The sequence below is a fragment of the Macaca nemestrina genome, chromosome X, assembly GCF_043159975.1.
Source record: "Macaca nemestrina isolate mMacNem1 chromosome X, mMacNem.hap1, whole genome shotgun sequence".
Classification (NCBI taxonomy): domain Eukaryota; kingdom Metazoa; phylum Chordata; class Mammalia; order Primates; family Cercopithecidae; genus Macaca; species Macaca nemestrina.
The window spans coordinates 127,343,058-127,357,305 of NC_092145.1; the positions used below are offsets into that span (position 1 = coordinate 127,343,058).

General features: G+C 37.0%; 1 protein-coding gene across 13 annotated transcripts in view; it reads left to right on the top strand.

Annotated features, from left to right (window-relative positions):
* Positions 1 to 14,248, top strand: part of LOC105490348 (dystrophin) — a 2,266,916-nt gene that overhangs the window by 204,474 nt on the left and 2,048,194 nt on the right. Inside the window, exon 1 of one of the 13 annotated variants that reach the window (XM_071089079.1) lies at positions 11,009 to 12,219. The exons of the other annotated variants lie outside the window; for them this stretch is intronic. Coding sequence (XP_070945180.1) covers positions 12,201 to 12,219 — 19 coding nt within the window. The 5' untranslated portion in view covers positions 11,009 to 12,200. Of the gene's footprint in view, positions 1 to 11,008; positions 12,220 to 14,248 lie in introns of those variants that run through there. 13 annotated transcript variants of the gene reach the window in all.

The window sequence follows — 14,248 nt, forward strand, 5'->3', positions numbered from 1 at the left end:
GTGATATATAAGGATCTTGTTCTGTCCTTTCAAAAGTCAAACAGAACTACTATCCCTTAAAGCTGATAGGCAAAGGAAGAAGCTGCGAGTCCAAAGGTTTATATTTATACAAAGCATGTGCTTCCCTAATGTTCACTTTCCAACTTTGAGTAGACTTTTTTTTTTTTTTTTTTTTTTTTTTTTTTTTTTTTTTAGCGATGTGGCTGTATTAGTTAATTCTTACACTGCCATAAAGAAATACCGGAGGTGGGGTAATTTTTAAAGAAAAGAGCAATTGGCTCAAGATTCCATAGGCTGTACAGGAAGCATAATGCTGGCATCTTCTCGGCTTCTGGGAAAGCCTCGGGAAGCTCAAAATCATGGTGGAAGCGAAGGAGGAGCAGGCATGTCACATGGCCAGAGCAGGAACATGAGAGAGGGAGTGGGAGGTGTCAAACACTTTTAAGCAACCGTATCTCATGAGAATACACTCACCATCTGAAGACAGCACCAAGGGGATGGTGCTAAACCACTCATGAGAAATCCAGCCCCGTGATCCAATCACCTCCCACCAGGCCCCACCTTCAACACTGGGAATAACTTAACCGGGCGTGATGGCTGGTGCCTGTAATCTCAGCTACTCAGGAGACAGATGTTGCAGTGAGCTGAGATCGCTCCACTGCACTCCAGCCTGGATGACAAGAGTGAAATTCCGTCTCAAAAACAAACAAACAAACATTAGTGATTACATTTCAATATGAAATTACGGCAGGGACAAATATTCAAACTATAACAGGGGTCTTGCTCTGTCTCCCAGGCTTCAGTGGCGCCATCGTAACTCACTGCAGCCTGGAACTCCTGTATTCAAGCGATCCTCCCACCTCAGCTTCCCCAGTAGCTAGGATTACAATTGCGCCACCACATCTGGCTAATTTTTGTAGAAATGGGGGTCTCCTTTTGTTGCCTGGTTTGGTCTCAAACTCCGGGCCTCAAGTGATCCGCCCATCTCGGCCTCTCGGAGTGCTGGGATTACAGACGTGAGTCACTTTGCCCTCCTGGACTAGGTATTTTATGTGTGAAGGAGGCTGCTGCTGGTTTCATGAGTAAGCTGGAGAAACACATTGAGGAATGATACTGTCCCCTTAGTTGTCAACCTTCAAAATAGGAAACAAATAATAGCAAAGAGGTAAACGTGGCAGAAAGCAGGGGTGAGAAGGAACAATCAGATGTGGGAAACATCAAAGAACAAGAAATAGCAACAAACCCACGCCAGAAGCCAGCAAGAAAAGGAGAACTGTTATGAGTACCAGTAAAAATACTGAAGAATGGCAATAAAAAGGAGAAAAAAGTGCTCACAAGGGAGGCCTTGAAATGACAATAATCTATTCCAGGTTGAAAAGAAAAGGAAACATTATTCCAAGGCAAAAAGAAAAAAAGTAAGGAAAATCAAGATAGATGAATATCTTCAAAAACTCAGCACAATGGAGATAGAGTGTTTGGGAATAAGAAAAAAAATAAAAGTAGACAGATACAGAGAGAAGTAGCAAATGCAAGGAACAATGTCCCTATTACTAATGCTGGCAAATTGTACTTATATCTCTTCTAGTTATATAGCCTGTTCCTGGGAAATAGCCTAAAGCACTGAGAATTAAGGATAGGAGAATACTGTTACTGTGAGAATATGAATTAAGTAATGCCAAAGAAAGGCTTTGCTGCCGATATAAAAGCTGAATGATCAGGCCAAGTCATTTATGTCTGATGTTTCTCCCTGTCTAATAGGTAATAGTAGTATTTCTCTAACTCAAGGGACATTAAAAATTGTTCAGCTAATGCATATATAAATGGAGACAATATAGACAGATGTTTAAGAATATTTTGGTTAAAAGGACAGACTCCAAGCCAAACTTTCTGGGTTGGAAAGAAATCCAACTCTTTCATTTTCTCTCAGTACTATACTGTAGGACTCTCTTTTTATACACCTTTTTATACTGTCTTTTTTATACACCGACTCTCTTTTTTCCTTAGTTTCTTCATCTGAAAAATAGAGTTAATAATAGCACCTACCTCATAGGATTGCTGAGACGAGAAAATTAACAAATAAAAATCGCTTAGACCAGTACCTATCACATAGCAAGGGAAATCTCAACTATATTCATTGTGGTGATGTTTTGTTAATAAACTTTTAATATGAATGTAACATATCACATTCATTAATATGTAGGAATTATATTTACTCACACTGACATCAACTTCTGTTCCTTCATTATTTTTATTCTTCCTCATGTCTATACTTTTTCAGTTCTCTGTCTCTCTTAGTTCATTCCAAAAATGGGTAATTTCTTTTTTGTCTCACTTGCTGAATGCATGTTACTCATCAAGCAATTGTTGAGCACTTACGGTATACAGGCACTGTTAGAAAGACGTCTAAGGCACAATTTTTTGTGTGCTGAAATAGTTATTTATTCAGCAAAAGAAGGAGCTCATAAAAATAAAAAAAGAAATGATATGGGTAAATGTAAGAACACAGTGATTTCACTTGGGCCTCTTGGATGTAAAAGGAAGCTTTACCAAAAATGTTAAAATAATAATTGATGGTTGCAGTGCTACTAAATTACATCAAACTTTCTATTATCTCACATTTCACCTTTTAACTTGTCTGTTCCTAGTGAAACTAGAAGCTGAAACCTCATTTTTACTCATTTCTCCCCTGTTATCCTCCCCCCATCCCTATAAAAAGGGAACATTTATGCTTAAGTGCTTCTGATGATGTGTTCTCAGTACCTCATTCTGTTAGACTAATAGTCCTCATGCCAAGTTAAAGTGGTTGGAAATCCTAGCACGCCTTACCTAAGTGTGTTTTATTTATCTTGCTATACCCCGTTTTATTGTAATAGTCTTGGGAGAGCCCCGAAAGATGGCACTGACCTATTTCTATGAACTTTAAGGGAGCAGGGGACGATCTCCCTCCATAACAAATTCCAATAAATGACGAGGTTAAAAACTATAGAAAAGATATTTCTACAGAGGTATTTTTATGTGATACATTTTTTATATATATATATAGTTTTTAAACTTGAGTATGTAAAATATATACTAAACTTGTATATTTATATATATTAAACTTGTACCACTTAAAAATACCTCTGTAGAAATATCTTTTCTATAATTTTTAACCTCATCATATATAATGATGGTAATTCTTGGTACTTCTTATTCCTAATTGTCTTAGTTCATTTGGGCTGCTATAATAAATATATCATAGACTGTGTAATTTATAAACAACGAAGATTTATTGCTGCAGAACTGTTTCTGCAGCCCAGGAAATCCAAGATCAAAATGTTGGCAGATTCAGTGTCTGCTGAGGGTTCTGACTGCTTCACAGATGGTGCCTTCTTCCTTTACCCTCACATAATGGAAGGGCAAACAAGTTCCCTTGGCCTCTTTTATAAGGGCACTAATCCCATTCATAAGGGCTCTGCTTATATGACCTAATAACCTTCTTAAAAACCCTACCTGTTAATACTGTGGCATTGGGGTTTATGTTTCTGCATATGGATTTTGGAAGGACAAAAATATTCAGCCCATAGCACTAATGAAATACAGAATTTTTGGAGAGCAATGTCTACTATTTTACAGGCAGCTTGCTACTTGTGATGACAATACTTCTTCGATCTAGTATCCCAGCATTGTTCCATTAACAATGTATGCATCTTACCAATGTAATGTTCAGTAAATATTTTTGCATATTTTAAGAGGAATCTGGCCTTTTTTGTTTTTGTTTTTGTGTTTTTGGTTTTTTTTTTTTTTTTTTTTTTTTTGGAGACAGGGTTTCACTCTGCCACCCAGGCTGAAGTGCATTGGCTTAATCACAGCTCACTGCAGCCTTGCCCTCCTAGACCACAGGTGCGTGCCACCATCCCTGGCGGATTTTTTAAAAAAATTATTTGTAGAGACAGGGTCTCACTACGTTGCTCTGGCTGGTCTTGAACTTCTGGGCTCAACCAATCCTCTGGCCTTGGCCTTCCAAAGTGCTGGGATTACAGGCATGAGCCACCAAGCCCAGCCTGATTTTTTATAATACAAAATAATATACACTCACTGCCAAAAGTAGAATACAGAAAAACACAATGAAGGTAATAGTTACCTATAATTTTGCTATTCAGGAATAACCAGTGTTACTTGTTTGGCATAGACCTTCCTATTGAGAACTATATAATGATAGCTAATATTTACTAGCACTTGGTATGTACCCATGTTTCAATTACCTTATATGTTAAATATTATCGCTTTATACCTGAGAATAATTTTGTGATATAAGTACTGTTATTAGACCATTTTAAAAATGAGAAAATTGGTGCAATAACGAGATGCATTAACTTGTTCAGGTTCACAATGCCATTATAAAATGGAGCCGGAATTCTAAACCATGCATTCAGGCCCCAGAGCCTAGGTTTTTAACCACTAAGAATAATATATTTTAGTATTTTAGCATACACATAATTTTGGAAGCTGCTTAATTCACTTAATATATCATATGGTTTTCCAACCTAGTTAAATATTCCGTAAGAATATGATTTTTTTATTGTCTGCCTATAAATATATTAATAGGATGTACCAGAATTGTTTTCATTTCTATTTCATGAATATTTAGTTTGCTTCTAATTTTCCACAATAGAAATGATTTAGTATATTTTATAAAATTTTTGAACAGATGTACAAGTATTTAGAGACTAGTATTTGTTTAAATAACATGTGTTGGACATTAGTGGGGTATATATCAATGTGAAACATGAAGTAGATGTTTGCTTTGTGGTAACTATGTTCCAGGAATAGTGCTAGGAAGCACTAGGGACTGGAAAGCTGTAAAAAAGCCAGTCTTTCTATTCTTAAATATCTTATAATCTAATGGAGAGCCAACCCTGTAGAATAGTGCATTTCAGTAGAAGCCAGCTTAGTGTGTTGAGAAATGAAAGGCAGATGATGAAGTTTGGACAGTGGATAGAAACTATCTTATCAAGAGTTAGGTTTATAAGAATGAGGGTAGGTGATTTGAAGAAACTAGTGTTTTAATAAGATATACGTGACAGCATTATAGACACATGGGGATTTAGACCAGGACTATACCTACAGAAATTGACTTATTTTATCATTTCTAGAAATTTTGCGATAATAAATACCATACATTATATGTTGTTCTTGTGTAGGAGATGTAATGTATGGGTATGCCATTAATCAAATGATGATTTTAAGTGGAAGAATTCGTTCTGTTGGTTTACAGTCCCAGTTATAAATTAATGGGCTTACCACATAGTTGCTCCCAGGTCTTGGAAGTACTGAAGCTTTTTAAAAAATTATTTATTTATTTTTAACTGACAAATAATAGTTGTACATATTTACCGGGTACAACGTGATGTTTTTGATCTATGTGTATGCTGTACAAAGAGTCAATCGAGCTGATTAACATATCTATCACCTCACCAACTTATTTTTTGTAGTGAGAACATTAAAAATCGATTAGCAATTTTGAAACCTATAATACCTTATTTTTAACTGTGGTCACTGCGAGGTTTTGAATGTTCCAGGACATTTTCAAAAAATCTCACGGCCAAGTGTTAAGCAGATCATTCTCTGAGACTGGATCTTCTGCAGTATGTCTGTGGACTTTTTTATTTTACTCTAAGCCCTTGTTGTTGCCTTCAGGGGTTACTGACTTGCATTTAATTGAAGGCTGACTGAGTTAGATATATACCTACTATAGTTGATGGGTTTTGTTGCCAGAAATATTCTTTTGCTTATCGGTGGGGAAGGTTTTTGCTTCTACTGCTGGATTTCAAGGTGTCCCTCAAGATTCCATTACTCAGTTCATTGAGAAAAGCTTAAAGCTCACGGAGGGGAGTTCTGAGCTCTGTTTGATGAAGGAGGCTGGGTAAAATAATAGCTCCCAAGTTGGCTCAAGTTCTTCCAGATGTTCATGTTTATATAAAACTTAACACTTAGAGACATTCCATGGTGTAAGATTTCTGTGCAAAATTCCTTATATCGAATTCTAAAATGATTTTTGGTCATCAGGTGCAAAAATTAACACTAATCATCTCAAATAACCAACCTGATAGATTTTCATTCTGTTTGACGTTTGAAAGCAAATACCCCTATGATATTGAGTGAGTATTTTATTGTCTGATTTTTCTTCAAACTTGCTGTAACCCTACGGGAAAGATATGCAATCAAAATAAAAGAACAATATTCAAAAATAAATGGACCATGAAGAATTGTGCTTAAAATCTTAAGTAAACAGACACACACTCAACACAGTGATGTGATTGTAGAAACTGAAAAAAATGCTGCTGGCTGAAGAGCTGCAAAGAATTGGGCTTTTCATGCACTCAGTTACTGAAATAAAAGTTCCTCCCTAGGAGAGAAGCCAAAATCATAGCACAGTTTGAATAAAAGTATACCTTTCCAAAATTACTGCAGAACAATTATGGCTGGGATCCTTTACTCTTATTGAGAAAGCTCTGTAACCTCTTATTTTAAATTGACTTCCATTGAGCAATAATGCCTCCCTGCTTGCACTTTAAGGTACTTTATTGGGTAATGTGTTTACAAGGTGGTCTCATTTTTCTTTTTGTAATAGGAGATGGGTAGCTTACTGCTACTTGGAGGTGACTCCAGGAAACACAATTTTCAAGATGGTCATTAAAAAAAATTGTGATTATTGGGAATAATAACTCTAGAGACAAGATGTAATGGAATTACTTCCAATTTATTCAGCACATCACCAGGTTATTGAAGTTCTAGTTTTAAATCTGTACATTCGAAGTCTACGTTGTTCCCTGATGTATTGTATATTTAGGTTTGTACTATAGGTGCTAGGTTTGGCTCCAACTCTCAACAGGAACCTAACCCCTCAGAACAATTATTGTAGACAGATCTTTGGTGGCCCTACTGCTTGCTTTTTTTTTTTTAACCACTACTATTTCTTTAAAATCAAAAGATATGGCAAACATATTACTAAAAGGAAGAAAACCCATCTTCAACATCATTATGGTGTTTTTCACTTCAAAGGCTTATTTTGTATGCATCATTTGATTTAATTTCCTCCAAAGCCTTGGGAAATGTGAGTGATTATCATCTTATTATTGTTGTTGATAAATAGTAGCTACTATTTATTTAGCACTAACTCTGTATCTGGAACTGTGTTAAGCACCTTGTAGTGGAATCTAACAATAGCCTCAGGAGGCTGGAATTAATATTATCCCCATTTTACAGATAATGAAATGTGATATAAATAATATAACATGCCAAGATTATGCAGCTAGTACATAGGAGAACTGGAATTCAAGCCCTGGTTAAACTTCTTTGACTCCAGAGCCTGAGTGTTGACTGTCTATGGCATGTTGCCACGCTATTTTATAAATGGAAGGCCTGGTGATGCTAAAAGTTTAAATATCTTGTCCTAGGTCATAAAATTAGTTCCCAATGCCTTCCAACTGAAATCCCAAACTTTTTTATTATACTTTGTTGTCCGCAGGACTGCTACTCGCTTATATGGTACTCTTTGAAAATTAAAGAGGCATCCTCCCCACTTCCCAAATCCACAGAACAGTCAACGTTGAAAGAAAGCACACTTTTTTTTTTCAATATGACTCTGCTTTATTCGAGGATCACATGGATGGCTGGGGGGAATGTGGGTATGATACTCAAGCACCTTTGTGCAAGGTGCAATGCCCAGAGCCATAAGGAGTGGCCCCAGTCGTGCTCATTTAAAGGAATAGTTGGACAATCCTAACTGATATTAAGGGAGTTATCCAAAAGAGTTTCCTGTAAGTATGTGCTCTTAGGAGCTGTAAGGAAGTAAAATTTTGACCCCATTAATTACATTTCTAACATGATCTAACATCTTCCCTTCACTGCCAACAAAAATGTTTAAGAAGATACAATCTGACAGCAGTTATGCTAAAACTCCCCTGAAGCCAAAATGTGTCACTTCTCAAAATGACCCTCATCTTCACAAGCCCTTGAAGAGGAGTTGAGGATTATTTATGAACTAGGTTACTGAGCTTAGGGATCATTTTGTCTATTCATTTCAGATTAGGTTCTTTTTCAAAATCAATTCCTTTTCATTATACAGCTACCCTGGGCATATATGAAATGTCTTACAACATGGATATGCTTTTCCTTGAAGTACTGACAAAGTAATAGATTTAATGCGCAACAACAGGCATAAAAAAAACCACACGCAGTATAAGTATACAATGAGTACACTGATACTCACAACAGAGGTTTAAATAAATGTCTGTAACTGGGGGATGTGGTGGTGTGAGGGCCCCATGAATTTTTAGCTTGGAGGATATCTTATCAAACCGAGGAACCCTGAGGACATGCGTGAAAACAAGCTCCTACTCACAACTTTTTTGCCTGAATGGTAAGGTTGTCTTTAGGGCTTGGTCTGATTGATTTGAAAGAGCATATTCTAGGAAGTGGTTCTCAAACTGTTGGATAATAGAATCACCTGGGGGTCTACCTAAATGTGCAAAGGCCTAAGTCTTATCACCGCTTTAACGAATGTAGGTCTCTGTGTTTATAATGAGCTCTTCAGTTGATTCTGATGAGCACCTAATTTGAGAACAACATGCCAATGGGTACAGATTCTCAAACTTGGCTGTTCATTAGAATTGCTTGAGTCTCATTTCTAGAGACTCTGATGTCATTGATATGAAGTGCAGTTTGGGCACTGGGTTTCTTCTTAAAGAAGTTCTTCAGGCCGGGCGCGGTGGCTCACGCCTGTAATCCCAGCACTTTGGGAGGCCGAGGCGGGAGGATCACGAGGTCAGGAGATCGAGACCATCCTGGCTAACACGGTGAAACCCCGTCTCTACTAAAAATGCAAAAAATTAGCTGGGCATGGCGGCGGGTGCCTGTAGTCCCAGCTACTCGGGAGGCTGAGCCAGGAGAATGGCATGAACCCGGGAGGCGGAGCTTGCAGTGAGCCAAGATCACGCCACTGCACTCCAGCCTGGGCGACTGAGCGAGACTCCGTCTCAAAAAAAAAAAAAGTTCTTCAGGGGGTTCTAATATCAGCGAAGTTTGAGAAGCACGAGTCTAGGGGCCTCGCTACCCGATGTATTGTCCGAAGACCACCAGAAGTAGCAGCCACAGCAGCACCAGGGAGCTTATTGGAAATGCAGAATCTCAGTTCCCACCTAAAATTACTGAACCAGAACCCATAGTTTCCCAAGCCACCCAGGTGGTTTGTGTGCCCATTAACTCTTGACACACACTTGTTTAGGGAATCAGGTAGAGCTGGATTCTTAAGCACTTCTAGTTAGTTGGATGACTGCAAAACCTCTCTGAGTTCCAATCTCCTCACCGGTAAAATGAGTTTAAGGACTAACATGACCAATATTGCAGGTTTGCTGAGAAGATTCTTGAATGCAATACCTGAAACTCAGTTAAATTCCTAGAACAGTGAAAAGCCTCATTAAATATGAAGTCCCTGCTGGGGGTGGTGGCTCACGCCTGTAATCCCAGCACTTTGGAAGGCCGAGGCAGGCGGATCACCTGAGGTCGGGAGTTCGAGACCAGCCTGACCCACATGGAGAAATCCCGTCTCTACTAAAAATACGAAATTAGCCGGGCATGGTGGCGCATGCCTGTAATCCCAGCTGCTCCGGAGGCTGAGGCAGGAGAATCGCTTGAACCCGGGAGGCAGAGGTTGCAGTGAGCCAAGATCATGCCATTGCACTCCAACCTGGGCAACAAGAGCAAAACTCTATCTTAATGTGTGTGTGTGTGTGTGTGTGTGTATCTATATATATATATATGAATGAAGTCCCTATTAGAAGAGAGTCCCTGTGAATCTTTTTTTTACACTAGTGACCCCAGAGCTAATGAGGCCAAGCCCCACCAATGATCGTCATCACAGACATTCCTGTTTTTCTGATATTTATAAAGGTTCCTTTTAGGTATGAGGTGATTTTTATTCAAAAGAACCAATATTCCCAGATGCACGTGTCTTCTGCTAAAAGGATAAATCATCAGAAAGCAATCCTTAGCTACAGTGTCCTTGAAGGTGCATTGTGGAATCTTGCATTGTTGTGCAATTGTGAACAACTTCTTCAGACAGTACTATAGATTTATACTGTGTTGTCCTTAATTTTCCCCTTTAGATCTTAATTTGTTATTTATTTCTTCCCTGGCCAAGAGCTAATTTGTTTACAGAAACTCATATATAGGGTTCCTTTTTTCCTCCCCAAGCCAGTAACTTCTGCAATTAACTACTTTTTTCTTAATTTCTCAAACTTTGGCCCAACTAAATGTTTTCTCATCATTCCTGTTTTGCCCCCCTTGAGCTAAGACATGGAACTTACTTGTTCAGAAAAGTTTCTATCTGATTCAAAGGGCATGCTAATTCTTTATAGTGTAGTTGTTTACACATTTAAGAGGGAAGAAGAAATGCCTAAAGTAATACCACAGAAGAAATACCCTCCACTAATCTTTCTCAGCAGTATGACAATGAGTAATGATTACAGTTAATTAAGTTAGGCAACCTCCATTTCCATTCACTTAGCAGCACTGCTAATTATATACTCATGCTACAAGGTTTCTTTAGTTCTTCTGTAATTTGGATGCAGTACTCTTTGTAGACAAGGGAATACGGTACGATTAATGAGATTTTTCCCACCAACACCTCCTGTTCTCTCCAAATGAAATTTCCACATCTGAAAATTGAGAGTAGGAAATGGAGAAAAAAAAATCAGTCACATTTTAACTTACTGCCAGCACAGTACATGCTTATAATTGCCAAATATTTTCTATTAAAGAAAACAAGATTTGGGTTTTGTTGTTGTTGTTTGAAGCCTTGTAAAATTGTGGCTTATGTAAAATTGACATAAGTATAGAACTTGGCTTTTTAGAAATATTATTGGCAATGATAATGACACTTTATATTGTATGCTTTTGGGTGTATTAAATAAACATGTGTTGAGCACATACTGTTTGCCAGACACTAGCAAAAAAAAAAAAAAAAAAAAAAAAGCAAACCCTAACTATAACTCTGGGTTTCTTTTACATGAACTTCAATCATTTTAACAACTTACTCTAAGGAAAACCAAGAACTGCAGCTCTACTTGGGTATATTGTTAATGAAGCCCTTGGAAAAATTTAGTTTATAGGCTTTGATCAGATGGGGATTGACATGCTTAAGAGTTTTATTTTTAATCTGAAAATCCACTTCAATCTTATGCTCTGGGTAAACAGTCATTACAGAAGCCTGACACAATTCTGTTTTCTCAAGAAGCAGGATTCAAGGTTTAACTTCAAATGCAAATTTGAGTAAGTTATACAGATTATTCCTTTTAATTCTTTTTTTTTCTTTTTTTTTTTTTTTTTTTAGAAAAACAGGGTTTACATGGATGAAGTTTCATTCTTAATCTTCATTTGCCTTGAGAATTAACTTGTGCATTGTGGCTTAGATTGAGTTTAAGATCGTTTCAGATTTTAAAATATATTTTTAAAGGTGTATCTGGAGGAAGATATTTGTATGTCAAGCACTGTTGGTTTTCATAGGAAGTTCAAATGTGTTTTGAGCAGCACCGGACATTTTTAGAGTTCTGTTCTTCTCCTAGCATCACACAGGTGCACAACTTTATAGGTCCAGCCTCTTCTTTTTGCTTCCTTCTGTGCTGCTGCTTCTTTTCCACTAACACCAGTTTGCATAAATGAGTGCACTGTCAAGTTCCTGTCAATATCAGACAAAAATACAGGTGTCTTCATAATAATCAGCTCCTCTAATTCTACTTTCCAGTTTATGCTTCAGACTCAGATAAATCCTATATAAAGCCGATGACACACAGTTATTTCTAGAGGAACTGAGGTTACTGATTAGAAGGGAACGTAATCAGGTAGATTGAGCCAGTGAGGGAAGAAACCATTGCTGTGAGAGGGGAGTGTTTGCAAAATGCTGTCTGTGAAGCTGAATCTGTGAGGATCACCTCACTATTCACGGCAACTGGAGTGGAAGAAACAAGTGCAAAAAGATTGTGCGTTTGTCTGCTTTTGTGAGGCTGGTCAGAGATTATGTGCCTGCTTTATCTGTGCTTGGCTATGACTCTACCTCCAGGTTTATCATACCCCATAGAATGTGTAAGAGAAAAGTACCAACAGGGAAATCAGCAAAAAGCTTTCCTATGAAGGTGTAGCCAGCCTCCGCAGAATTTGAAATGTCTGAGGTCTCATCTGGTGAGTAAAAGCTGCAGATAAATGCAACAGCCATTCAGAATAATGATAAATTCCACAAGCATTCAGAAGCGGGCTTCCCTAAAGGTGACTCTTTTGGTCAATTTGCAACCCGTGGGATATATTTGGATGACTCCTATTCCATATGCCTTTCTATAAAAGTTAAATTGGGGCTTTTGTTGTGAGGAAGGGAAGAAAGGGGTTTGACACCAATAACCTATAGGATAATGCAAATCACTAAAATGAGAAGGAACCCTTTTTCTACTTTTTGGGTTGTGACTTTAATTAACTTTGTCTTCAGTATCTAAAATTATTTCTAGTATGAAGAAAAGAAAAAAATTATCCAGACCCTAATCTATAAATGATAATATTTTTACCTCAAATTAAATTTCTAAGGACATAGACTACATTCATAAACTCATTAAAAAACTAATGAGGGGAATTTTTATATTAACAATAGAAAAACATGTGTTTTATATATATAGGCTTATTTATACATATATGTACATATAAATATACATATATATATACACAGACACACACACACACACATACACCCATACACATTTTTAAGAAGTTTTTAATCAAAGAAAAGGGAAATAACAAGGATCCTTGTGATTAGTAACTTAGACATGTTCAGACAAGCACAACTTATTAGGAAGCAAACTGAGCCAATTGTAAACAGTAATTCCAGGCTGCCTAATTATTCAAAATATCTCAGAATGATTTTAGAGGTTAAACACCTATTATTAAATGCTAGCTTCTAAATAAAGTGAAAAGGTGTAGTGATTTATCAGGTTATTTTTTAAATTATAGAATATCCTAAAATTCTAAATTAGCATGTATTCTGTTGCCAGTATATACAATCTGTATATTCGAAGTATATTTCTAAATTATGTTACTTTTATTAAAATTCCAAAGAGCTTCTGACTTGGACAAATTTTCTCTATCATTAGGGAGACAGCTGGTCTTTTTTTTGGCGGGGTGAGCTAAGAGAGTTAGGATAAAATACACCTCATTAAATTAAAAACATGTCTGGGGAATAAAGACAATCCGAAGTCAAAAGTCTATTTGGGTCTCGAATTTTCCCATAACTTGATTTGTCAGAAAAGTTACCCTTTTCCAAGTCGTCTCTCTCATTTGGTCTGGACTAAGTGGTTGTCATTTCTCACTTATAGATTGCTTTTTTACTAATCTCTATATATTTTTTAAAATTTTATATCTGTATTTTATTCATCAGACTGTCCTGGAAATACAGAGGCCAGTTAATGGTTTACGAGTTAAAGCTGAGCCGAATATAGCTAAGCTCTGTCTTGCTTGACATTTCATCAAAAGCTGTGTTGATTTGCAATGTTTACCGACCTATTTATTGAACCTTCACAGCTTGAACTATGCCACCAAGCTTGCTGACATTGCTGAGATTATCTCTAAATGCATGTACAAACTAAGGAGGAAATAGAAAAATAAGTTAAAAACAATCTTCAGTCTATTTATTAAATTATGCTTCTAGAGTCCTTGATTTATGTATTTGTTTGATTGTTCTCCGCAAAGCCCCATGACCCGATTTTTCTTTGATCTTCCCACACACGCTTGGAAGACTATAGATTAGAACAGTGATTCTCACCCTTCCTTGAGTGGGCATCAGATTCACCTGGAGGGCTGGTTAAACCACAGGTTGCCGTATGCCACCCCCAGAGTTTCTGATTCAGTCCTTCTGAAGTGAGGCCCCAAACTTTGCATTTTTAACAGATTTTTTAGGAGATGCTGATGCTGCTTAATGACTCAGAACAGAAAATGAGTGTTCTTAATACAAAGAGCAGAAAATAATTGTTCTTAATCTAGTTACCTGTGTTCTCTTTATGTGTTGTTTAGTTTACACTGTACAAAAAAATAAACACATATCCTCACAAAATTGAAGCATATATTCTACTAAGTATTAATATATTAAAATATTGAATAAAATATTAAATATCTACATAAGGAAATTGTATTCCTACTGAAACTGGCAGTAAAATTACTTAAATTACTTAGC